This window comes from Cygnus olor, chromosome 7, assembly GCF_009769625.2.
Source record: "Cygnus olor isolate bCygOlo1 chromosome 7, bCygOlo1.pri.v2, whole genome shotgun sequence".
NCBI lineage: Eukaryota > Metazoa > Chordata > Aves > Anseriformes > Anatidae > Cygnus > Cygnus olor.
In genome coordinates, this window is record NC_049175.1 from 2,818,166 (window position 1) to 2,844,826 (window position 26,661).

General features: G+C 33.5%; 1 protein-coding gene across 50 annotated transcripts in view; it reads right to left on the reverse strand.

Moving 5' to 3' along the window:
* KCNMA1 (potassium calcium-activated channel subfamily M alpha 1) overlaps positions 1 to 26,661 on the reverse strand; it is a 481,181-nt gene that overhangs the window by 159,333 nt on the left and 295,187 nt on the right. For all 50 annotated transcript variants that reach the window (XM_040562756.1, XM_040562749.1, XM_040562748.1 and 47 more), the window contains 3 exons: positions 7,286 to 7,361; positions 2,762 to 2,837; positions 690 to 860 (listed from right to left, as the gene is read on the reverse strand). In XM_040562756.1, coding sequence (XP_040418690.1) covers positions 690 to 860; positions 2,762 to 2,837; positions 7,286 to 7,361 — 323 coding nt within the window. The remainder of the gene's footprint in view (positions 1 to 689; positions 861 to 2,761; positions 2,838 to 7,285; positions 7,362 to 26,661) is intronic.

A 26,661-nucleotide genomic window follows, 5' to 3' on the forward strand; every position in this document is an offset into this window, starting at 1 on the left:
GAGAAACATTTCAACAGGCCCCATAATATTATTAATATTGATACATAATAGAAAAGTTGACACAAGACAAGTAGCAGCTTTGGTGCTATGTATGTACATGACAAAGAACACCAGAATTTGCTGATATAAAAGGATACTGGTTATGGCCATGCTTTGTGTGATAAACTGTGAGTTAAAATTGTGCTACATGACATGAAAGGATGTTTGAAATTAAAGAGAATGTGGTTTGCCATCATCAGGATCAGGCAAGCTGCTCTTTAAGGCAGTCCAAAGCCACAGTGTTTGTTGGAATTCTGGGAAGGAACACAGAAGGGTGGGTAGACTTCTGAAACCGCAAAGTGCCTTTAAGTAACAACAGCATCCTCAAAAAATGCCCTACACTCGGTTACTGGAAAGTAAAAAACTAGGAATAAGTTTATAAGTGGAAATGCTAAAGCACTTCATGTATTCACATGCATTATGCATTTAAGTGGGATAATAACAATTCTGACTCCACTAACTGACAAGTTCTGCCAAATATTAATCTACAGAAAAAATATGGTGTGCATTAAACTTATTTAAGAGTTTAATAATTAATTTTAATTTACTAAGCCAGATATTATTATTTCTTCAATTATAACACTGAGATATACAAGGTCAAGTTTTAAGGTAGAAGGAATAAATAATAAGTAATAAAATTATTATTTTACCAATCCTCCAAGGATGAAGAAGACCATGAAAAGGCGACCAAGGGTTGTTTTTGCATAAACATCTCCATAACCAACAGTGGACATTGTAACCATCAGTAAATAAACACATTCCCAATATGTTAGCTGTTGATTATTTTGGAAATTTTCCCATGGATCCCCTGAGTTCTCCACCTAAAATGTACAAGAAAATACGTAATAATTAAAGAAGTAACAAAAATTAACTCTATTGATAAAGAAATATATATATCAGCATGTAATATAAACTCTGGATCCTTTCCTGTGATTTATTTTGAAGAAACAGAGAACCTAAGCCTGTCCTTATTATAGCCTTACAGTTCTTTTGCCAATATGCGTAGTCTTGCCACTCATACTATTTATGGAAAACATTTTTTCCAATCACTACTAAATAATATAAATTACTTAAAAAGAACAATAGGGTTCATTTCATACCAGTTTGTTCAGATATTCTCCCATCTATATTATTCCTAATGGAATCATACTGCTTAATGCTTTTGTTTTGAAACATGCAGTTATTAATAGCATTAGCAACATGCTAAGTTCCATGATGCACTACCACAATACCATTTTTCCAATTTTTATTGGAAAGCTATTGTATGTGACAAAGGTAAGTTATAAATTTATCAGTGGGAAAGGAGTATACCCTCTATAATTTCTGTAAAAATTTGTTCCACAGTAGGAAGCCTGGAGTTTGAGAATTCCTACAGCAGAGATGTTAAAAAAATAATAAAAAAAAAAGTATACCACAAAACAAAACATCCAAAACTTCCTAAGAGTGAAAATTAAATGCCAAACATTTCTCCCTGGTAACCATTGATAGGACATTTGTGAATGGCACAAAGCTGTGCCAGGGGAATTATCAGGCTACACACTAGAAAAAATTATTTACAATGGGGGTGGTCAAACACACCCAAACATAGGCTTCCTAGCAAGACAATTGATGCCCTATGCCTGTCAATGTTCAAGTGGCATTTAAATAGTGTCCTTAATAATATGCTTCAACTTTTGGTTAGCTCTGAAGTGGCCAGGGAGCTTGACTTGATGTTTCTAAGTCTCTTCCAAGTGAACTATTTTATTCTATTCTAAATGACTTCTGGGATAACTAGAAGATAAACAACTGAATTTAATGTTATATAGGTGAACATAGCGCAAGGTAATTCAAGTGAAGTCAATTAAATTACTGTAGATTAGCACCAATATCATCAAATTATAATATTACTCCAAAACCATTCCAGAATAACTTATTACTACTAGCACCTCAAAATTTTCCTGATTCTACGTTGGTCTTAAAATGTTCTTAGTGGACAAACACTTCAAATACTTAAACATATTTAATTATATTGATTAAATAATTTAGGAAAAGCTATTGGTTTTAAATGCATACAATTGACATATACCTTTCATATAAAAGAATATTAAAATTTATGAAAACATACATAATTCTATACTAAGTATCTTACATTTTTCCGGTATTTTTAAGTGCAGAATAAGAATTTATGAAAAAAAAATCTGTATTTAGTGAAAGATGCATCCAAAAAAATGAAATTTAAGATCAAAACAGAAGGCATGCTACCCTGAATGTTAGTAGTCCTGTTACTTCTTGTGGAAATACAGTGGTTTTTTTTTTTCTTTTCTTTTTTTTTTCCCTGGTACAACCATTGATTTACCAGGACCTCACTCAATTCAGACTCTGCCAACACCTTCCAGGAAGCACTTTCAGGTAGTTACTTAGGAAACATTGCCACCTACTGGTAAATTGCAATCGTTCAAGAAGTTGCATCAGTTCAAGCCTCATAGTTAACTATTGCTGAACCCAAATATAAATGTTAATGACGTATTACTTACTATTCAGAATAAATTTTGAGTAAAAGCCTGAACGACTGGGAACTGTGATTTCTTTTCTTTCTTTTTTTTTTTTTTTTTTTTTTTTTTTAGGTGTACTCAGTAGATGTACCAAGGGCTTAACCAGAGCAAGAAAATTTCAGGTAATAAAGTAGCTCAAATAGCAGGTGATCCATGAAAAAAGCCAAAGAAATATTTTCAAACATACTTACCAAATGTATGAACCCAGCTGCTGTCAGCCATGTGCTGATAAATATAGAGCACAGATTCACGAGCTTGATGGAATTACTGTGGAGGGGAAAAAAAAAAAAAAAAAGTAACATATACCAAAATTTATCACTCATTTTTACTATGTACTTGCATACAACTGTATATTTCAGACTGAAAGATTTTCATGATGATTTCTGAACAGAACCAGGCTCCCTAAAAAAACTTAATCAATGGCTTATGCAAACCATGTATTATTTTTGTCTTTGCAGAGATCACATTTGTGTAATTTAGATGGTTTGGAAGAGCTAAGAAACGGATTGAAAGGGAAACAAACTAGAAAAGTTCAAATGGATTTGAGAGCAGAAGGACGAACAGAAACCTTAGCTACATCTGGACTTCTAACAAGATAAATTAAAAAAAGAAACCTTCCAGAGAAACGAAACAAACTCTTTTTAGTCCTACTGAGTAGTATATGCCCTACTGTAGTCTGAATTGATTTTGAAACAAGGACCTCACTCTGAGTTCAGCAGGAAAATGCCATACAAATGCCATATAACAGCCTCTGGATGAGGTTTAGGTAAAGCTTGGTCCCTCTGTTCTTACAAAAATCACTATGATTTGAAAAGCTAGGAAGCATGTTCAATAAATATGCAATGAACTGAAGTTCATGTATTATTATGTCCAAATGATCTTAACCATTCATGGAATTGTATTGAAAGCAGCTGTCCTTTGTTTTTGAAACCACATCTAAGAAAGAGCGAAGCCTCAGAAAAATCCCTATTATTCCCAAAGCAATATGTTCCAAAAGAAGAAAAACAGGGAAAAACTCACTATCAATGTGTATCATTATCATGCATTAATTTCTAAACAAAGTTGAGAAATGAACCTGGGAAATAAGGCAGACATTAGCTCCACTGGAGATATTTTTTAAGAATTACAGTTGATGAAGTGGGCATCTGTAGGGACTAGGAAAGATGCACAGTTGCTGTAATGATTATTGGACTCAAAATTATGATGCTATAACTTCAGTTTTGCAACTAATTAATGTTCATGCACATCAAAACATTCCCTGTTTCACTTTCTGAAGGTATGGTTGATTAATATTCTTATTTTGTTGATGATCGCAATCATAGCACAAGACTCTAACCCATATGTTCCAAGATTAAACAAAATGATAAATATCATGCTGATGCAAAGCTCCATTATGAACAGCTAAATATCATCCTTCACCTGAATTTAGGCCAGGAGAAACTCCTGATGCAATAATGTGTCAGCTGGTTTCCACATATTACTGTAATACAAGTCAATGCTAGCAGTCATTAAAAATAACTATTTACGTAACTTGTCTGTAACATTTTAATTTTACAAGTTCATTAAAAATTGCACCTTCTCTGTCCTCTATGAAATACTGTTTCTACCACAGTCTAAATATAGATGAAAGATTAGTCACAAACATTTTCCTGCTCTTTAAGCTCTTTCCAACATCTGTGCAAAATCCCTTACTGTGAGTCCTAAATCCCTGTAGTTTTGTTGAAAAAATATTAGAAAACAGTGAAGTGGAGGAGAGAAAATTTCAACTCAACAACACACAATTCATTATATTTCGTAAACATGGGAACTAAAAAAAAATTGTGAGATTCACTTCATTTCAAACTAGGGAAACAAATAGATCATAGGCAGAGTACTGTCTCTTAATAGGCCACTGTCAACCTTTCCTTTTTTCATATAGATTCTTTTCAAATAAAATTGATAATTTATAAGATATTCTCATAATTATCACTACTTTGCTAGTCTTCTCACTGCCTCTGTTTTTGCAGTGTTTAACTTCTTCCTTTGGACTCTAGTATTTCGTATGGCCCTTCTTGTCTATTGAGTGATTATGTTCCTTTAATCCCCACACCCCAATCAGTAACCAGTAGTAATTTACATTTAAAGTAAAATCTTTTATTTAATGAAGGAAATAGGAAAAGGAGGACAGAGCTTCTTCTCTAATTGCACCAAATATTAAAAACATAGCAGTGCCCTTCATACCCTATGAGTTTCTTGTCCTGTCAGTAGTTATTTTTTATTAGTTTCAAGCACACTAAAATACCTTTAGATTAATTATTTCCATATTTTTCATATGAACACGTCTCACCTTAAACAAAGAACTATCTTCTTTTTATTTTTTTTTATTTTTTTTGCATGATTTTATATACATGCTCGGTTTCTTTTTCTGTAATATCATTTCAGAGCTAGTAATGATATACAGAATTTGATATTTCAGTTCAACAGTTCAAATTCTGTCATGAGTCCCTTGATCTTATATACATAAATTATCTATGATGTTGAAAAATTCATTGAAAATTAGAAATGGATTGCAAGAAAAGGTGAAATTTCTTTTTCTTCTTTTTTTTTTTTTAAACTGAGCATAATTTGAGATTTTTTTTTTTTTTTAACTCAGCAAAACAATGTTGCAGTAGCTGGTCAAAAGTATGCAATACAAAATAAGAGTTTAAGGTAACAATAAGATTTTATGGCTACTGTAATTGAAACTGCTCAATTTTAGGTAAGTAAATTTTACTTAAGCAAAAAAAAATTAATGAGGACAATAGCTTAAATGCTCTCTCTCTTGAAAAACTACTAAAGATTGTCCATTTGCAAAAAGTGCTTTTCTGCTTCCCTGAAAGATTAATAATGCAGAAATAGAAATAGGCCAAGAAAATAGTATTTTTGTACTGTAACAGCATATTCACATCTCTCAGACCATCTCTGCTAAATAGGTTTTATTCATGGTGGTAGTTTAGAATATGCTGAAAAAAAATAATTCTCCTTTAAATTTAGCAGTAGTAGTAACAAACTCTTTTTTTAGTTTCTGCAAGTCAAATCCATGTAAAATAAATAAAAAAGAAGGCACTCACATGTCAGATGTAACTAAAAACTTTTCTAAAATAAATAGAATTTTTGTCTATTTGTTGTAGTTTGACTCATCCACTTTACAAAACGCTGCTTTGTGAACATCAGTAGTAATCCCAATTATTAAGTTCATTTCAGGCTTATTAAGTAAGATACACAAGAGAGCAGATGATATGTTCTTCTGTTGAATAACTAGGAACAGGGAGAGACATAAAAAAGTGTTCTGAGGTACTGACTGTTGATGAACTGCTGGGGGTTTTATCAGATGAGTAAACTGAAATAGTCACATCAGAAAGTTCTGCCTTACAAACTTTCTAATAGTCAGCATTTGGGTTTTACAGATATTTGGGCATTCTGATAAGATAATTACAGAGATGATAACTAATCTAAGAGTTAATTCTGAATGAACAGGTCAATCTTGAATAAGCGAGCTCTGAATAAACTGAACATAATTAATGCAATATCCTTCATTTATGAATCTGGAGGTTTACAAATCTTCCACATTTGAAAGGGGCTTTTAGTCTTTACCCAAAACTCTCTGAGTTTCTGGGACTTTTCCATTGATTGCTATGTCTTCTGTTGAGGTTGTTCAGTGTGTTGCAAACATTGGATAGTCTGTGCTCCTGGACAAATTAATCCCTTTCTTTACCAAACCTGTAACATTCTAAGCTACTGGGCTATATCCTGTATGTTTATTATTTTCTCTACTTGACAACAGCTGGATTTCTTATAGTCACATAGCTGAAGACAGAGTTTGACAGTTCCAGAGCACAGAAAATAATTTTAAGGTTAAGGAATGAAGAAACAGCTGTGTATCATGATTGCCTACAAATCTGAAGGATCTATTTGCCCACGACTACTAATTAACATAGCATGTAGACAGCTATTTGCATATTAAATCCTCACACATGCACCTCAATTGGTAGAGAGAGCACAGGAGTTCAAAATGGAACTGAGTTTACAGTACTTGCTGGAAGTTAGGTTCAATACTTCAGCTGGAGTAATTTAGGAAATGATGAAAGGCAAAGCATCTACTACTGTGAGGCATGGGAAGGTTCCTTTTTTGTTGCTCAAAGTGGTCTTTTGTTCAAAGTTGTGCTTTCTCTACACAAATATCATGTATTAATGGCTCAAAGAATCAGTGAAAACCAGAAGGTTAACTGGGGAAATATAAAATATTCTTTGAAAGGAATGCTAATGACAATGAGCACAAAATAAAGACAGCTGAGTGTGAAATAATGATTATTTTTCAAAAAAAATTTTTAGCTGTATTCCATTGTTTGAATTTCTATTTCTGTTTTGGCAAGGCAGTGGAATACTGACTGATAATGTGAAAAGAAATAATATCTAATCAATGAAGAGCTCTGTAATTCATTCAACTTTTAGTTTATCTGCATTCAGTCTAGGTCAGATATTCCAAGTAAAACCTTCTACAGATAACATGGAAAAAGATGCTTACACTGGTAAATCATTCATCAGCAAAGTAAAAGTTTTAAAGAACAGATAATGAATAGGTGTCTTTTCTTTATTTATTTTTTTTCCCAGAAAAGAAAATCATATATTACTAGGACCACAAACAAAAGCCGTTTCTGTTCTGCCATCAATACTCAATACACAAGGAAATGTCTTACCTTGTTTTAAGGATATTCAGAAACTGCAATATTTCTGAAAACTGTATCAGTCTAAGGGCTCTTAAAAATCTTAAACCTGCATTAAAGAAAAAAAAAAAAAAAAGACTCTAGTAAAGAAAGTAAAGAATAATCCATATTGTAACACCATTTCACTTCCAATGACAGTGACCAGTGAAATCAACAGAGGTAGCATACAAAATGTCAAATACCTTTGAAGTGTTCTTCCATATTTAACAGTTCCAAGATCCTAACTGTGACTTTTTCAAATTGTTTTAAACTTAATTCTTTAACTGCTGAAATATCCTACCAGAAAGCCTTAGTTTAGGTAGGAAGCCATGGGAGGCTTATATAGGCTGAAAACTAAGGGGAAAAAAAAAAACCACTGATGTTCTGCTTGTAGTTCTAGTACGCATGACTTTCTCTTCCAGACTGCCAAAGACACAAACACATCATAAACTTCTCATTCCTCCGACCTCCCACATCACTTAGTGAAAAATAAGAGATTATGGGCAAGAGATCTGATAACCCAGATAAACTAGGCTGTGGATATGTCTGATTAAACTGGTAAATCTTAATGACGTAAAATCTTTTATTGTAATAATGGTCCCTATCTCCACCCCGATTTCCACAAATTCAACCAGAAGAACAGGCAGTACACACATTCTCTCCTAAAAATTAAAATCTACTATATAATTCTGCATAGTAATAGATTACACACTATTAAAAGTAGCCATTTTTACAAAGAAATAGCATTTTGTGTTGAAATCAGGTTGCCTGAATAAGCAATTCCCAGGCAACTGAAAAGCCAGTGAAAGGCAATATGCAAGAGAAAATAGTATAAAGGATTAAGGGCTTAAATTATTAAGAGAGACTTAAACTGATAGTAAATTGTCTGCAGATCTTTGGCATATGAATAAAGGTACATAACATACTCTACGCATGCACAACTTAAAAAAATTAAAATATGGCTTTGAGGAAAATTTTTAGTAGACAGTGCAGCCAAGAGTAACATGAAAATTGTGTAATATATTACTGTGGATGTTACAGTTGTGTTGAGGGTTGCTTCATCTCATACATCCCCTTTATTGACATATTTCACCTGCTTCCAGTGCTATAAAACACTTTTTTTCTTTCCAGAAATTTAAGGAAAGAGTGATCCTGGTAAACATATAAACTTGGGCACAACCTTCCTCTTCTCAATGTACAGAGGTTCCCCTCAAGAGCGAAGACGCATGTGATGAGATGTGTGTTAAATCAAGGCTTTCTCTCCACAATATTCTACAAAAGTTGCTAAATTTACTTTATTTTTTACTCTTGGTAACGAGACAGAGAACAAGATAAAGGATGTTGATTCTGTAGGTCTTAGCTAGCTAGTATAACGACCCCAAAGATAAGGGAGTAAAAGACTGTATGCATAGAACCAGAAAGAACTGGCTTGACTGCTGAAGTCTGTCAAATGAAGGGTCAGAAATTTAGAAGACTCCTGGCCTTCATCAAAAGACCACCAGAGTACACCAGATGACCGCCCAAGGACTCCAGTATGCGTGTGAATAGGTGCAGGAACCTACGTTAATGATTCTTCGGAGGCTTGATGAATATGCAAGAGACTTATGGGAAATTAAATGAATATGTATTTGTCCCACTAATATAAACACACTGCCAGTAACCCTTGGTGTGTGTGTGTGTTAGGTGGAGCGATTCCCCCCCCCCCTTACACCCGGTGCCGTAATAAAGAATACCTGCTTAATAACTTTGGTTATTGAGTTTTCACTGCATCAGTAAGGCTCATAAATAGCCACAAGTGTAGAAAATATCTCTTATCTGTGTATCACAAACATATAGTTTCTTTTTAATTAATGGCTATATAGAAATATGAAGATTAATCACAACTTAAAAAGTGGATTTTGGAATCTAAGCAAAAAAGCAATAAAATGATACTTAATAATTCTAAGTTTCAGATCCATTTGAAAGAAGAGAATAATCATTTTAGATCATAGTTCTCAAATTGAGAGAGACATATCCCTCTGCTGCACTTGCAGTAGTTCCCACAAATGGTACAATTCAAAATTATGTGCATTTTGAAACTCTCCATCACTCCACTCCCTAGCAACTTTTTAATAAATGAGTGGTCAGAGAAAAATCCCTCATTTCAAATGAACTGCATCTTAAGAGAAGTTAATGAGCTATCCATTGCAACGTTTCAAAATGAAGACTCAAAATTTAGCAGTAAAACCTTTGCTACCAGTCTTACAATGTTTAAGATACATTTTAGTTGCTACGACATTGAATAATAGAACAAAAAACTGTAGCTTCAGTGTATACTTTGCTGAAAAAGAAGAAAATCTTTACAAATTAAGTTCTGCATTTGCTACAGCCTGCACTATTTTAAAGAATTCCCTTCAGAATTTTGAATGTGTGTATGTGTGCGCACATGCGTGGTGAGGCTTAAAAGTTCAGTTTACTTGGTCTACAAATAGAACTGGCTTGTAAAAAATCACCACGTAACCTCTATATCTTTTGTAGGACATTACTAGTGGGGTTGTGTTTTATAGCTGAAGGAATTATTACACAGAATGGATCAAATTTTGATTCTCAGAAACCTCAGGGTATTACCTACTCTGTGTGGCTCACCTGCGAGTAAAAACGAAGAGAAAATGACAGTTTTCCTTACCATCACAGTATATGAATACTTTCCAATATTCTACTCTTTTCAAGACCTAAATGATACTATTATTAGACTCCTACACCCATGTCATTTTAAATGATTTTCTGTACTTCCTGTCTTGTAAATAATGAGTTTCAACACACTAGAAAGAATACAACATTTAATAATAATCTCTTCCTATGTTCATAGTATCAAGCCATAACAAGGCATAAAGCCTATGAAAAGGCACTAGAAAAAGGAGGACCCTCTAGATGATATTGAAAACTTCATAGTCAAATTACCATGATCCTATATGATACTACTTCATATTTTCTAGAAAACACATTTAATATATAATTATCCTTTGTACAGAAATCAAACATTTCAGAAATATTGAATTTTTGTAACTAGGCTTACAAAGAAACAAGCATAGGCCGGGAGTAGAATTTTTAGTATAAACCACTGTGAGAAAGGCAGACTGTTTGCAAATAAGGTTAAGGTAAGGACTGCTTGCTTATAGTTGAGTGGGGAAGAAGTCTATTTAAAGTAGAAAAAATCAGGTAAATGCATAACAACAGGACATTCCAAAACAGCCTAAAAAAGAGCTCTGAAAAGTGATCTGAGCTAAACAGACAAAAGAACTGGACAATGGTAGGAGTACAGCTGGCAGGTTGGTGTAACCTTATTTTCGGGTACTTATAGTATCCTGCTCTCAAGTTTTGAGTGTGTAAGCATCAGTTCATTGCCTGTTTGTAAATGAAATCCATTATGCCTACAATCTTTATTCCCCATAACACCATTAACACAGAATCAGTCAGCCAAAACAACTCTATATATTAGAGGCAAATTATACTAATTTGCACATCTCCCCAGTGGGGTATCTTCAAACCACATGAAGATTGGGTGGTTTATTGGCAATATCCACTAATACTAGCTGAACTGAAACAAGGGAAAAAGTGGAATTCCCAGTCTTGAATAATTAGTTTTAAAGCTGTGAAAGAGATAAGAGGTGCTGTCTTTGAATTATTGTTTCACACTCTAAAATATTTAATAGCATGGACTGCACAACCATCTGCAGCAAATTCTGTGCATTTTGAAAGACTGCAGGTAATTCAGAAGTTTCACGATTACTCTTCAAATAAACTACAAAAGCAATGTCTAGGAATAAAGTGTACGCATAAAACTGATGAAACAAGTCTGCCCCAAATATGTTATTCATGACACCCTGCACTTAGCAAATGGATGATGAATCAACTGAATAATTCCCAGAGGAAAAGTCTGAAGAGCACTTCATTCTGGTGCTGGAATTAATGACATGCCAAAGTGTGCTTGTAATCATGTATGCATCCATAAGCTGATGACACAGTAATCCTCACAGCAATAACCTTGTTGCAGTGAAACTGTTGTCAGACTAAAAATAGCCTGAATTATTCAATAGGTATCTTACTATAAATCCACACTAGATCAAAATTAAACAAAGTTAAATAGAAGAGATTTTGATGAGTCTCACTCAAGAGTACTTATCAACAACAGGTCCATAAAGAATAGCCTGGCTTTGAAAACTAATAACATGCAGTAAGTAACACAATGACCCATGCTATGCTCTCTCACTGTTTCCACCCCAAATTTGACTCATTTACTACTCAGATGATGTTATCTCTTTCAGGCTCACCAACTCACCAGGAACAGAAATTTATGACATTTGTTTATGCATCAAAACTACGAACGAAAATTCTGTAATAAAAACACTCACAAAAATTTCTGTTTTCAAAAGCTGTGTGAGCTACTCATACAGTTGTGTACATATCTCTTTCCTAAGTAATATTTGGGAAGGTTTTATGTATGTGGGAAAGATTTCTTTTAATATGAAATAACTATAAAACTGCTTTACATTTAAATGATATTAATAGTAATTGAAATAGGGTAGACTTCTTATGTATTACAGTAAAGTCCATTCTAACTTTGCACATTTAATGGGAACCTGACTTCTAAAGTTAATTGAGCAAGCTGCTGAATAGAACACTCAAGAAGTAATTGCCATTTTGTCTCTATCATGTCACTCACCTTTTACTTGGCAAAAGTTTTTTATATGCAAATTTTCTCATGGGATCTGATCGGAATAGGATATAATCCTATATACTGCAATTTATAAAAAGAAAAAAACAAAAGTTTCAAAAGATTTAATTTACCTAAAAAATCACTCTAATTAGAAGAAAAATACACACAAAATCAAAGGCCTCTTCTGTTTACAAATCTTCAGCTTCTAAATGCATACTAAGGTATGCTTCTGACCTGCAGTTTCTCTGGGCTGCAATGCCTAAGATAAAGCTATGAGATCCATAGATTTCTAGACCAGAAAAGTCTATTATGATTGTCAAACCAGATTCCTCTAATATAACACAAAGTATTTCAGTCAATAGTTTCTGCCTCTAGTCCAATAATTTCAGTTGTAGATATAATGAATGACTCAAATGAGCCTCCAAGTATACCACAGGATTATTTTCTTACTGTGCAAATACCTGTATAGCTACATGTGTCACTACTAAGAACGAACAAGCAATTTTCAATGTACACTGAAAAATTAAAATGTGTGTAACTTATTCTATTCTTTTTACCACAGTTTTCTAGCTAACATAGGAGGTTACTGGGAATAAAATAAGCAATTATATTTCAGAATTAAAATTAATTTGCACAATGCATATATTTATTAGAGCAGATAACTACCAAAAGTTAACTGGTAAATTATTTGATTACATTAAGCTACCAGAAAATTAGATATTTCTAGTAACAAGGGAGAAACATGTACCAACCTATGTTTTTGGAAGTATCTACAAGTTCAGAGCTGTCAACCTGGCATATGTAAAAAAAAAAAAAAAAAAAAACCACAATACCAACCTGACTCCTAGAGATGCCTACCTCCTGAAAACCTATGCACTGAATTTGGATATGAAAAAGTGACACATCCAAATCTCTCAGACCAATTTTGAAAGGTGACTAAAAGTATCACCCCAAATAACTGAAATCAGTCTCAAATATTACAAAAGCCAATGAGCTGTGCAAAAGGAAACAACATATTATGTTGTTGAAATAATGGGATAGATACAGAACACAACAGGAGTATTTTGATTCATCTTTCTGCGTACTTGTTCACTTCCGTGAGGTTCAAATATTCTGCAGCAATTGCTTTCTGCATCTTTACTAAGCTCAGTAAGATGAATGCTTTAGATCAGAATAGTGGTATAACTGTGACAATAAACTAAGTGACAGTAGCAATAAAATTAGAGTAGAAAATTATTTACTCGATGAAGTTTACAAAGAAAAAAATGATTTTAAACTTTATTTGACTTCATGGACTTAAAACTTGCTCAAGTATGGTATTTTCCTGTCAGTCAGACAGTTCTACAGTCCTGACTGAATTGATGTTTTCAATTGGATAACAATACAGCAGTGATCAGAAATTGCCATAGGTTACAAAACCCCAAAAAGGAAATTTACAACTGTAAATCCGTAATGAAGAAGAGGAGAAAACAACCAAACTATTATTTATCCTTAATGAGATTGTACAAAACAGAAACAGGAACTGGATTATTTTCTCATTCAACATAAGAGGTCAATCTAGTGTAACAGAATCAAGAAATACATTATTTCTCATCAGTGAAATACATAATACCTTTCTTAATGTCATATATTACTTTTTCTGTCAGTTGCACATCCAGAAGTACTGGCATAAGAACTTAAATCCAGAGAGTTTTTGTGTACCATTTCTATTATTTGCAAACCATTCACTCATTCATCAGAATCTTATCTTCAGTGAATCATTTCACTATTCATCAAACCTATGAATGGCTACTGCTACCCTGTATATGATTGAGACCATATGTTTTACAGAAGACTGAATAAACAATAAATCCTTATTTAGGAAATCACTTCAAACCTTTTCTGAGACCAAAAAAAAAAAGGAGGGGTAATTTTTAGGATGCAAAATAATCATGTTCTGAGTGCTTTCACACAGTGTAGCAGAGCAACCTGAAATTCCACTCCCTGAAAATGAAAGCTCAAAAAAAAATGATAAGAAATAGCACAGGAGTAAGAGAATCTGCAGCACAGCCCAAATATTTTGATACATTTCCCGGTTTCTGTTATGCAAGTGTACAAGCAGAGAAAACAGGCCATAGCATGAAAAAATCAATAACCTATGAACCAGGGCAGTGAAACTGCAAGTTAAGAATCTACACAGGTTGTATAATTCCTTTAAAATAGTGCTGTATCAAAAAACTGTTAATAAATATCTTTGCTACACATTTCTTTAACTTACATATCCACCTATTAACATGACAGCCATTAAAAACAAAAAAAAAAACGAATAAACAAAACAAGAATTTCTCAATAACCATACCATCACAGAACTTTACGTTCCAGCCTTCAGTAAAGACTGAATTATTTGATTCTAGCTGAAAACCAAACCCCTTTGAGGAGGCGTTGGAGATATGGGCACATTACATCATGTGAGTTTGGGAAGGAATTTTTCCTAAAAAGCAACTGAAATCCTATAGTGTTATTTTAAATATGAAACAAACAATGAAGCAAACAAACAAACAAAACTTTTCCAAACAGAATTGCACTAACACCAAAGACAGAATCACAAACTACAGTTCTGAAGAAAACGTTTAAAGTCGGAGTTGGACCTTACCCCAGTAGGAGCCGACCCTATAAAAAGACACCAAGGAGTTTTGAAAAGTATGTTGTTCTTCCTTTTCAGGACTATTATGTCCAGCTTTAACACGATATCCATTCTGGAACAATTCTCCAAGAGACTTTTTACGCCTTCTAGTACTTTTATAAGTTTCTGTACGCATGCCCCCAGAAGGGTTGTGGTAGACTAAAATCTTGCTGGGAATCATGACTACGTATCTTCTGCTTCAGAAGCACTGCACATAAGAAGTATTGTGGTCCAGTCTTCAGTCATGGCGTCCACTAATAATGAAGTTATTTTTACATCTATATCCCTCTTTTTTTTTTTTTCTCCTAATTAAGTATCAAAACAGAGAGACAGCTCAGAGTTCTTTCTTTAACAGAACTTCTCTTTGAAAGCAGATTTATTTAACTGGACACAGGATAATGCAAAGTTCACCTTTACATGTTGTTATCGAAAGCTAATTCCATATAACCTAACCTATTTCTGTTAGCATGAAACAAATAGAATTAATACAAATACAAAACTCAGCCTCACAAAACACACTAAGAGTATTACCAAGAGGGTGGATAAAACAAATCAGAGAAGCAGGCAGGCAGGCAGTACAGATGCTCTTCTGATCCGTGATGTACTAGAGCTTAAAAGCCATCTTCTATCTGGATATTACCACATAAGCTTCTTTCAGCTACACCAGAGAGCCACACCCATCAATCCAAAACCTACAAATATGATGCTGTTCACTTGGAATGAACAGGTACTCTCATAAAGAATATAATTGTTGTAGATCATGTACATAATACATGTATATTGTTTTCTTTGGCAACTTTAAACGTGTATCTTCTGGTGAAAGTTATTATGTAGAAGGCAGAAATCATGTTATCAGCCAACTCGTACAGGATTTTTTCCCAGATGAAATAAATAAAACACAACAGCCCTTTATCTAATCCCAGCTATATTACAGAAGAAAAAAAAAATTAGCCATCAAGAACACAAAGAATAGAGCACATTAGGTCTCTCAAGCAGACTTGCTCTATGAATATTCACAAAATGGGATTTTTGTTCAGCAACTATCTCAACAAGAAAAAATAAATAAAAATAAATAAATAAATAAAATGTAAAGGTGAGATGGTACCTTCCATGATATATGATGTGCTTTTCTAGTCAACTTCCTGACTTTGAGCATAACATACACATTTCATTTTGAAAAGTTATCTTCATTTCAAGGAACGTTTATCATTCCTATCTTTTGCCACAGAAGTGCCACAAAGATGGGTATGCCAAAAATATATCAATGCCATCTGTATTACAATGAAATGCAGACACAAAAATAGACTGCACCATGTGCTTATAGGAAATGTACAGGATCTCAAAGCATTTTAGAAACGTTATCAAAGTGTGACAATGCCAAACAGAGAAACGGGAAGCACAGTACACATGAATTTCAAATTTCAAGTATTATGCAGAGACTGAATAAGAAGCAAATCACTTCAGTGACTCGTTTACACTGTAACGTTTACACTATGTTCTTACAAACAGCCTGGTCAGGTTCCCACTGGTCACAATAGTAAAGCTCCACTGAGTCCAGCAGGAATAGTGTTTAAATCTGTACAAATGCATGCAGACATATATAAAAAATATCTGTGAGTATTTGAATTATTCCTCTTGGATTGGAAGGATTTTAACAAGGTAGTACTTATCTGTGTTACTAATCACATCCTGTACTGCTCAAACTGAAAGAACATCCTACTTATTTTTTACCACGTAAGCCATACTATTTTTCTTTCTTTTTATATTTCACCTTGACTAGAATTATAATCTTGTTATTATTCAATTTTAAAGCTATCATTAGTGTACTTTGTACTTGGTACAGCAAATGTTTGGGTGTAGAATCCATTAGTCTTGTGAGCCCAGAATATCTCTAAAGCAAATCAGTGTTCCAGTAATAAATTGGAATAGCCAAGCTTTTTGTTTACATAACCTATATTTTGGCTTTAGTAATCTGACAGTATTTCCTTAACTCTTTCAGCTCTCTGGCATAGGGGATGATAGATTTTTATTGATTTTCCCCCTTTTTGTTTCAGTGCACTGCTAAATCTGTTACATATATCAAAATATAAAACTAAAAAATAAAATAAAATAAAAACTGGAAATACATCTGAAATAAACCTGATTCACAAGTTAAAAATATCAATCTAGACTTCATCAGCAGGAAGATGACAACATTAGTCCTGAGAAGGACTAATCAGCATCATAGACAGATGTTTCTATTAATTTCCAAAAAGTTTCAATTACTATTTACCATGCAGAGATGTTTTTTGCTTTCATGTCCTGTGCGGAGGCTTCTTCTAGGATAGTTTTAGCATTTTGTGCTACAATCTGATTATGCAAGATAGCTTATTGTTTTCAGTAAGAGTAAGGTTCTCTACCATCTATTTTATCTAATCTAAACAGGCAGCAATGCACATATTACAGGTTAATTTCAATGGCACATTTGAAAAGCTTTAATTAAAGAGAAACAATCAATGCTTAGGGGACTATCCTTTTTTTTTTTTAACATGATTATTATCTAGTTAAAAAGTGAATGAAAGAAACAATGAGCAGCTTCATAAGTGTTTGACCAAAACCTGAAATTTTGTCCTGACCAATTTTTTAGAACAGTAGACGTGACTGTGATAGGAATTCAACAGGTGAGGTGGCCTTGTTTTCTCCAGATTCAGCAGCAAGCAATTCATTGTAAGGTGTTAAAGATTATTGTACAGATCAGTCACAAGATACCAATCTCAGTGCTGAACCAATTTCCCACTATCATTTCAGCAATACAAAAAAGTAAATTAATCTTCAGGACTGCATAGAAGAGTTTTCTCAATTTCAATCTTAGCTGTTAAATTTGTATTCAGAGAGACCCCCACATGTTATCTAGACCTCATCTTTACATCCAAATGGCATAGGGTTAAAATAAACAAACAAAAATGGTTCTTCAATTATATCTGATCACTTTAAAAAAAAATAAAATTATTTGATTCCCAACTCTAATATAAATAGGATAAAGGACAGTTCTCAAATGTCACTTTACACTTTCACAATAAAAAATATAACATGCAGGAAGATAAGGCCATATTTTTTGTTGCTTGTATTTTTAAAAATTCTTCAAAGAAAACAAAGGCAAGTAAAACTAAAATTGCAATGCTTGTACCAACTCTTTGTAAACCCTCCAGCAGAAAACTCCCTAACACTGAAAATCAATGAAATGATTTTTAGATAGTGATTTAAATAAAGCAAATGAGGCAACACAGGGCAACATTTATGGACTACAGATGATTAGTCAAATCTTTAGCATTTTAGAAAAATGTTATACATGAGAACATGTGCTTAATGTCTAGCCTTCATACAATGCGTCAGGAAGGCATTGACTATATTCCCTCACTGATGGGAAGGTAAATCATACTTAAGCCATAATTTTCTACTTCAAGAATATTACTTGCAAGCAGCTGAGCTCTGCCTTCATTTTGGCTGTGCAGGAATTGGGTGCTTCAAAAAGCATGAAAGTATTACTCAAAAAATCCACAGTATTACCCAGAGGGGGAAAAAAATGGTTCGTATGCATATAAAAACTATACAGGTTGGCCAACAACTACATCTTTGTTACAAAACTGTAACCTGTCAGTGAGTTATGAGAAAACGAGAACGATCTGATGTCTTAACTCTCAATAAATGATTTAGAAGGTAAACTTAAAGTCCAAACTTAAATTCCTGAAAAAAAAATGTATGTACATGCATTATTTTTATCTTTCAGTCTAAAACAAAATCTTAAGATATTGAATGACACTCAGAAAGCTTGGCACTAGCAGCAACAAAAACACTCACTACATGCATAAACATTACCTTTGTTGCCTTCTCCCTTAATGTAAAATCATGTTTAGTTTATACCACTTCAGGCAAATGACTATGTCACATTCCATATAACAAGCAGAGATACACCCCAGGACTGAGTGAATAGTAGATCTTCACATAAAATCAGAGAATATTTTATCTTGTAAGCATTGTACTTTGTAAAGGAAATATTTTTTTTTGAAAAAAAAAATATTGTACTTTGGAAAGGATAAGCAATATTCATGCCCACCCTGGTGCGGGGGGGAGGGGGGAAGCCAGGGAGAAAATGAAGTTATTAGTATCTTGTTGCTTTTTTTTTTTCCTTACAGTTGTATAATCCTTTCTAGATAATGAAGTCTGTACTCAAAAAGGATGTAAAAGATGCCTTTTTTACTTCTTTGATTTTGGAGAGTATATTAATTGGACAGTTTAAATGATGACGCTACTAAAATCAATATGACCCTTAAAATCAGAAGTTACACTTCAGTGAGCTGAACTTGCAGACAGGTGGCAATGAAGGTTGGAAATTTTGGGGTTGTTTTTTGAAGTGTCCATTACAACTCAGAATAAAGTAATTTCACTTCCTGAAGAAATGACAAGTTAATATCCTGTTTAATTTTTCCTGGCATGTATCAGGAACAAATTGCACTAAAATCAAGAATATTATATTCTGAGAGGCTGTAAACATGGGGCAGGACAGAATGATAAGAATAAAGGCAAAGGAAGGACAAAAGCCAGATCTAAAGCCTGACTCATGCTGCAGGACTTTTCATTTATTTATTTATTTATTTTAACAAAGACAAGCAATTCTGCCTGTGAGTCACAAGGCCATAACCGTCAAAGAACCAATGAGCATACTATGAAATAAGACTTGAAAAGGTTTCAAATCTCTCCATTCTAATGAATTTGTATGCAACTTTCTTTAACCTTTGAATTGCACATAAATGAAACATTTAAAGAATAAACTTGAGCATATACATACATATTAATTATGAAAAACAGGTTATGAAAATGATACTCCACAAAATTGTATGCGATTATGATGCAAGTGTGAAAAGAAAGTTCAATTTCAGACAGATGTGTGCCGAACACTTCATAAAATATTTATGCCTGTCAAAAATGAGTGATGCCCTTTTTCTCACTATAGAGAATGACTCCTTGCATGTGATGTAAATTTATACTGTAATAACAAAAAACAGAATGCTTCACACCAGCTGTTAGATTAAGAATTTAGCTATAAAATTTCTCAGAAGTCAAAGATTATGGTGTTTTCACTTTCTGGGGAATATGGTTGTCATGTATGTCCATGCATCACTTATCAGTATCCCTTATTTCACCTCATGTCAGTAGTAGTAAAAGATGTCTTTGCCTATTCAGTCTTATAATGTGTTCAAATACAAAATCTGAGACCTGGAAGATTCAATTCAGCACTAAGGCATAATCCAGAATAAATCCAGCAAAGAGAGTAGTATTTAAAGTGTCACTCTTCAAATTAATTTCAGACAGAAAAACTGCCTGTGATGTGACTGCTGAGATGCAAATTCTCAGGCCATTTTTATTGTTCACAAATTCTTTCAGTAATAAAAAAGACTAACATCAATTACCAATATATTGCTGCAGAATTATCAACACTAAGAACAGATAGTGAAAAATGTATATGTTCTGTCAGAGAAGATTAGAAACAGTTTCTAGAAAAGCGTGTGTCTCTGATGTTTTCCTAGAAGACAGCCTTCCTCCAAATACACTCATTTGATCTTTTCTAGTGATTGTAACATATTTCTTACAGGATCCATCCTCCATACAATAGTATACCACTTGCTTTAGATATGTTTCTACAGTAAGTTTGAGTATGAGAGACTCCAAAAGCTTTCTTGGTTCATTTTCATTTTCTAGGTGTGTCTGTTTTTACAGTGCTGTACATTTGTACATTTTACAGTGCAGTACAGTGAAGACATTTTGCTCATAACAGGAAGGAAAGTGAAGCCAGGCAGAAGAATCCAAACTCATTGTTAATATAAAATTTTATAGAAAATAAAAGCTGGAATCACACTATTTTATTTACAAATTATCCCATCTCATTTAACTTATACTTGTAATATCTTCGGTGTAGAGACTCAGATTTTCATTGACTGACACACTATCATGATATATATTGCCTGCTAACTAACCACTATAAACTTTTTTCTTGAATTAGAATTGCCCTAACCATATATATAGCTATTACTGTTTCATTAACTATGCTTTAACAGTTCTAATAATATCAATTTAATTGTACATAAATTATATATTAAAAATATACAAAATGTATATATGTTATACAAATTTTAATAAGAATAGTAAATTATCTCAATTTGTTTTATTTCTTCTATAATTAATCATTTAAGTACCTAATTAAAAAGTGAACTTTTAAAGAACATACCTACTACTTACAGCAGCCTTTAAGTAACAGCACATTGACGAAAATCCCTATAGGATTTAGAATTTCAATAATAGCTATGGAAGTTGTATGTTGAATAGGAAAGGGTCACAAAAGTTCAATTAGGGAAAAAAATAAATACGAAAGTTATAAAAAGAAAGAGAGAATACATACTCAAATCATATTAGTATTTTGCATTAATCCCATTATGATTATTTCCTCCTGTGTCACAAGGCTGAAACAGCATTACATCCTTAGCTTTATTGACTGACTTGGTGTTCCTTAGAGAAAAGCACCCCAGAACAGAATTAAGTAAAAATGAGCAAACTGATATAATGTGAAAACATTCGCTCTGATATCAACACAATGTCAATGCCATACTTCACCAGTAACATTACAGCTGGCTAACTGTTAAAAAACAGAACAAAATAAAAACAAACAAACAAACAACAAAACCCTTTCTGCTAGGTTATGGAGGTATGCATCCCCCATCCCCAAAGTCTAGCATCACCTGAAATTATAATGCATCTTCAAGCACATGATATGTTGAATGACCAAGAGGCAGCACTGTAGATAAATGAGAATGCCATTAAATGCTGGATGCACCGTGATTGGAAAGGCAGTGCAGCATGAACATATCTCCACACAAAAACTCAGACATACAGTTCTGAAGGAAAATGTTCTACATAGTAAGGGGTTGAAGAAAGGAAAACATAACCAGCAATTAGGAAGAAAACAATAGTTGATTGAAAATTTATACTGGGCAGCTGAGTAACTGAAGTGATAATGGACAAATAACCACTGGTTGTTTGGATATACTTCAAAAACCTCATAATGCAGTAGATTAAACCATTTTTGCTCTGTCATTTTTGCCTCTGAGAGACTACAACATTTTCCTGTTGTTTAGGTAGACTATCATCTGCAGATATCCTAACTTGAAAAAAAACCCTTGAAATCAATCTTGGCATTTACAACACTGAATGGATGATTCTTTTCAGCTAAATTCTGTAGTGATTCTACAATATTATTGTTTATAAAAACAGCACTCCTTATAGGACAATGCTGAGCAAAATGCTGTGTACTAGATCTCATCCTGTGTTGCATGCTACCATCTCCCTTACTGTACAGAGTCTGATTTAAAAGAAAAGCAATATAATTACCTAATATTAGGGAAATTAGGGTTTAGGGGAAAAAAAGTTTTACATATGGGAAGTTTTACTTATCTAGAAAAGCAGAGTTTCTCAAGTTTAAGAGTTGCGGTTTTGTGTGTATATTTTTTTGGTTGGTTGTTTTTGTGGGTTTTATTATTATTTATTTATTTTATAAATTGAGATGTTGTTCTGGTTTTGATCTTTACGTGCCATAGTTTTCCTTACAACACTAAAATTGCTGATGAACTCAAATAGACTGTTTTTCCAATATTTCTGCTTCTGACCTGAAGTAGCAGCAAGGAAGATTTCATATGAAAGCCTATTTCTGGCAAATGTCTGTGAAATCTTGAAGGCAAGATAAGCTTAGACAGTTTGAACATAAATACTGAGAAAATTTGAATTCTTTGGCCTTGTATTCCTTTACAGATAACAAATCAGAAGATTGGTAGATAGATTTAGTGCAGAATGTTTTCTATGTAACATAAGCTTATGTAACATTTGCAAACACATTGTACTGATTCGTTCAAAAAGAATTAAAACTAAATGCCTGAAAGAAAAAAAAAATACTCAAAAGTTTAGTAACAGCTCATTTAACACTGTTCTAAATTAAAAACTCCCCTGAACAGAAAAAAATGGGAAACAGAAAGATGCTAAACCATGCACACAAAGAGCAAGCAAACACTGCCCTCTGAGCATCGTTAGCTTTGTCGGTAATGACTTTTAAGAAATCCATCAGGTACACCACTGCAGTTCAAGCTGTTATGGAGAAGATGATAATTTCATTGATGCTTTTGTGAAGTGGAGGAATGTCCTTCCATTCATGGACTTATTTCCTCTGATGTGTATTTATTTTTGTTATTTACAATTTGCGACAGCATGATACAAAACACTGCTGAAGGTGATACCAAGGTAATGAATTCTGAATGTCTGGGGATCGACTGTGAATCAAGAATAAGCCCTGTATAATGTAAGCATGGATGTTATAAATAAAGAAGTACTAGAGAAGGTTAGGAGTTCAAAAATTGATGTGAAACAAGCAGCAACTCATGAAAGATACTGTTTTCTTGACTTGGCTCAATATTGTATGAAACTTTGCCAGACGGTAAAAAAAATAAAAATAAAAAAAATCCTGCAGTTCAAATCCTCAGAAGAAGGCTTAGATACTTTAGCCGGAAGAACACTTATCACTATATCCCAAATTTTACTTCTCTTCATGTCAGCTGACTTTTTATGGCATCAGAGTACTGATGCAAAAGTTGCATAGTGAATAAAGGAACAGATAGAGGAATGTAGCATTGTTACAAATCTATCCAAGTGTTAATCTGAGACATCACAAAAGCATGTAGGTCAGAATTCTGCTGAAGCAGAGAAGGTCAACAAGTATTTCTCCCTGTCCCAATGGGATATTTGCCTATCAGGCAATTGTCAAACAGTGCAACTAAATCCACAGTTAAGTTTCTCCTATTGTACATTATAATAACAGTGTAAATCTTAATCCAATCCTCTCTTGACTTTTCTTTGATTCACATATACATTACAACTAAACAATCCAAAACGAAGTCTCCTGAAATGTTCCCACTTTGACCAGGCCTTGCTGATGAAAACATGGTGAGGGGAGGGCTGTTCAGAGACAGAACATTAACAGATAATGACAATATACAATTCAGGTATATCAGATAATATAAAGTCTAGCTCTTTTTTTTTTTTTTTTAATATGTAGTACACATGGAGAAAAAAAAAAAAAAGTGTTTACCAGCTATGTTAACTAAGAGTTAAAGACTTTATTGCATATTGCAAATAAAAGAAATATTATTGCGGCTTTATGTTAGTAGGGGGCTGGTAGACATTTCAATAGCAATATAAGCAAGGCAGAAGTGTGTACCATACATGATTTATTTAGAAAAAAACAATCATGTAATTACAGCAATACTCACCCTCCTAAAATAACTGTGGAGAATGCTAAATACATCTGTTAAGCAAAACATATTTAAGTCATTATGTCTGGATACTTCACATTCAGTCATTTTCAATTTTGCTCTGAGTACTACTTAATGTTGGTTTTCAGTGAGTGTGGCATTGTCTATTGTAGTTTCAGAAATATGTAAGAATGTTAATATTATTTTCACATATTTAAAAGAAGTAACCACAGACCACAGTTAATCAAATCTCAGGAAAAAAAAAATCTATTAAAAAGTAATTAGGAGGTTACAATAAAGAATTATACTTATGTATGCATTTTAGAAAAAAGATCTTATTCCTGTAGCTTTTCCATTCGATTTCATATTTGAGAGGTAAAGTTATAAATACTGATGTGGTTTACTCAGCATTGCTACAGCATCCATTAAACAGACCAAGGACCAGTAAGTCTTTAAATGAATCTGGCATGCCTTCCATGACAGTCTTGTCAGGGATGGGTTCTTAACTCTAAATTATTTTATACTTCTATTAATATTCTGGAGTGAAAATAAAATCCACACTAATAAAGTTAACAGATGATATTAGGGGATGATAATGTAGTAAGCTAGTAAATAGCTAGGATGATAATGTAAAGAACAAGCAGCGCTTGGTATCATATCTAAAGCAACAAACTATGCATTTTAATAGGCAACTATAAACTTATGACTGAATTTTTCTCCACTAAAGATACTTTCTGTCTCAAACAAGTTTTTCATTTGAGAAGGAGACAGGAGGAGAAGAGATGCAAAAGGTCAAAGTAGCCCATCCCTTCAACCAGGTACACTAGAAGCACTTTCATTTAAAGCACTAAACTTGGTTTCAGCTATCATATCAACTTGTGACAGCTATTCAACACTCACAGAGTGAGACTAGCTTGGAACTGCCACTTATTCACACTGGAAAAACTGAAGTCCCCCCTACGTATGGTCCCTCCAGTCAGAGTGGACTAGAAACCAGAATGAATTTAGGGTCAATTTTCTATTCAGTGTTTCTCTGCTTCTGTGTCTTTTGGTTAACTTTTTTTGACTTCTCATCAGTGGAATAGAGAGACGGTGAAGTTTGTCCGTTTGCTTGCAACAATACTCATTAGAATTAGTTCTGGATGTCATTACAAATACCTATTTGTCATAAGTTTACATTTTCCTATTAATTTACCAACTCAAAAATCTGTTATGAAATATCACTATCCAGTACCCTGACAAAGCACACATGCTCTGTGAAATCTGAACTGATTCAAGTTCAGGTTAGATTAGAAGAAAACAAAACATTGTCTTCGATATAATACATATGTGATACAGTCTTTTCAATGACATATTATTGCCAAATGACCAAACAGATAGATTATTAAGGATGATTGTCATCAAAAATCCTTACACCTGTTTGAAGTCATTTGAAGTTGACAAAAAAATGTTACTGCACATAAAACTAGTGCACATGCACATAAACAAAAAATACATTTTTCCTACAAAATTTTTCCTCCATTATGTATAACTTCTAATGCAAGTAAAACGGCATAATATGTATTAACTAGCTTTGTAAAAAAAACCTTCTGTGAAAGACATAAATATTCTATAATTTGGATGCGTATTTGAAGTTCTCACCAATAGGTGGCAGAAATGCATAATACTTAAACAAAATCCCTGAAAAAAATGACTGCAAATTAAATGTGCTAAAACAAGTATACTTTTGAGAGCTGCGAGTACATCAAAACACAGGGAATTATTACAAAGTTTGGTTCTTATAATTCATCTACCTCACTGGTATCCCCACTATTCAGTTATTAGAGCACTTCTTTGTGTCACTATAACTAAGGTACTGCTCTAAGTTCCATACCATTTTCCAAAAGGTATTAAGTCTTCTGTGAATTCAATTTCAGACTGAGCTGTTCTGTAGAGGTTACATAAAAAATGACTACAGGGTATAAAAATAAATGTTGTTTTCCAGGTCAGTTTTCCCCACACAGACTTTTAACTAAGGCTTCATCTTGAAGTACACTTGCTGGATGGCCAGGAGGCATTTGCACCATCAGTTTAAACCCTGTATAAGAGACACTGTTTTTTCTCATCATTTATCTCTTTCCATTAACCACAGAGGGAAACTAATTTCATTCTCTGACTCATAAAAATAGCTGAATGTCTACCAGAGACATTGGAAACCATCTTCTGAGACCAGGAATTGATACTGAAACAACAAGTCAGAACAAAATTACTTGGGACTTCTATAAGAGTACCTGGACAGGATTTGAGCAAGGACTTGCTCAAATCAAGGGGGGGAGGGGGGGGGGGGGGCGGGGCAGGGCGGGAAGCCCTCTCTTGCTAAGTACACTTGCCATACACACAGAGAGATTCATTCTCTATGCTGTGGATATATCTACACTTGTGTCTATTGTCTGTCTTCTTTTTCCCACTGTAAATCTTGGACTATTTTTCTGAAAAAATAGCACACCTTCAGCAGCAAACTAGACTGCCGGGGGGGTTCAGTAGAGAAAGATGATGAAAAAATCCTTCTGATAGTAGAATCTGTTAGGAATCTAACAGCAGAACAGATGAAGCACTGAAAGCATATAGTCAAGAAAAGGAAATGGATCTTTTTCTTCTGTGATTCAATGATTCAGTATGGGAAACTATCATGTATCTATGTAATTAC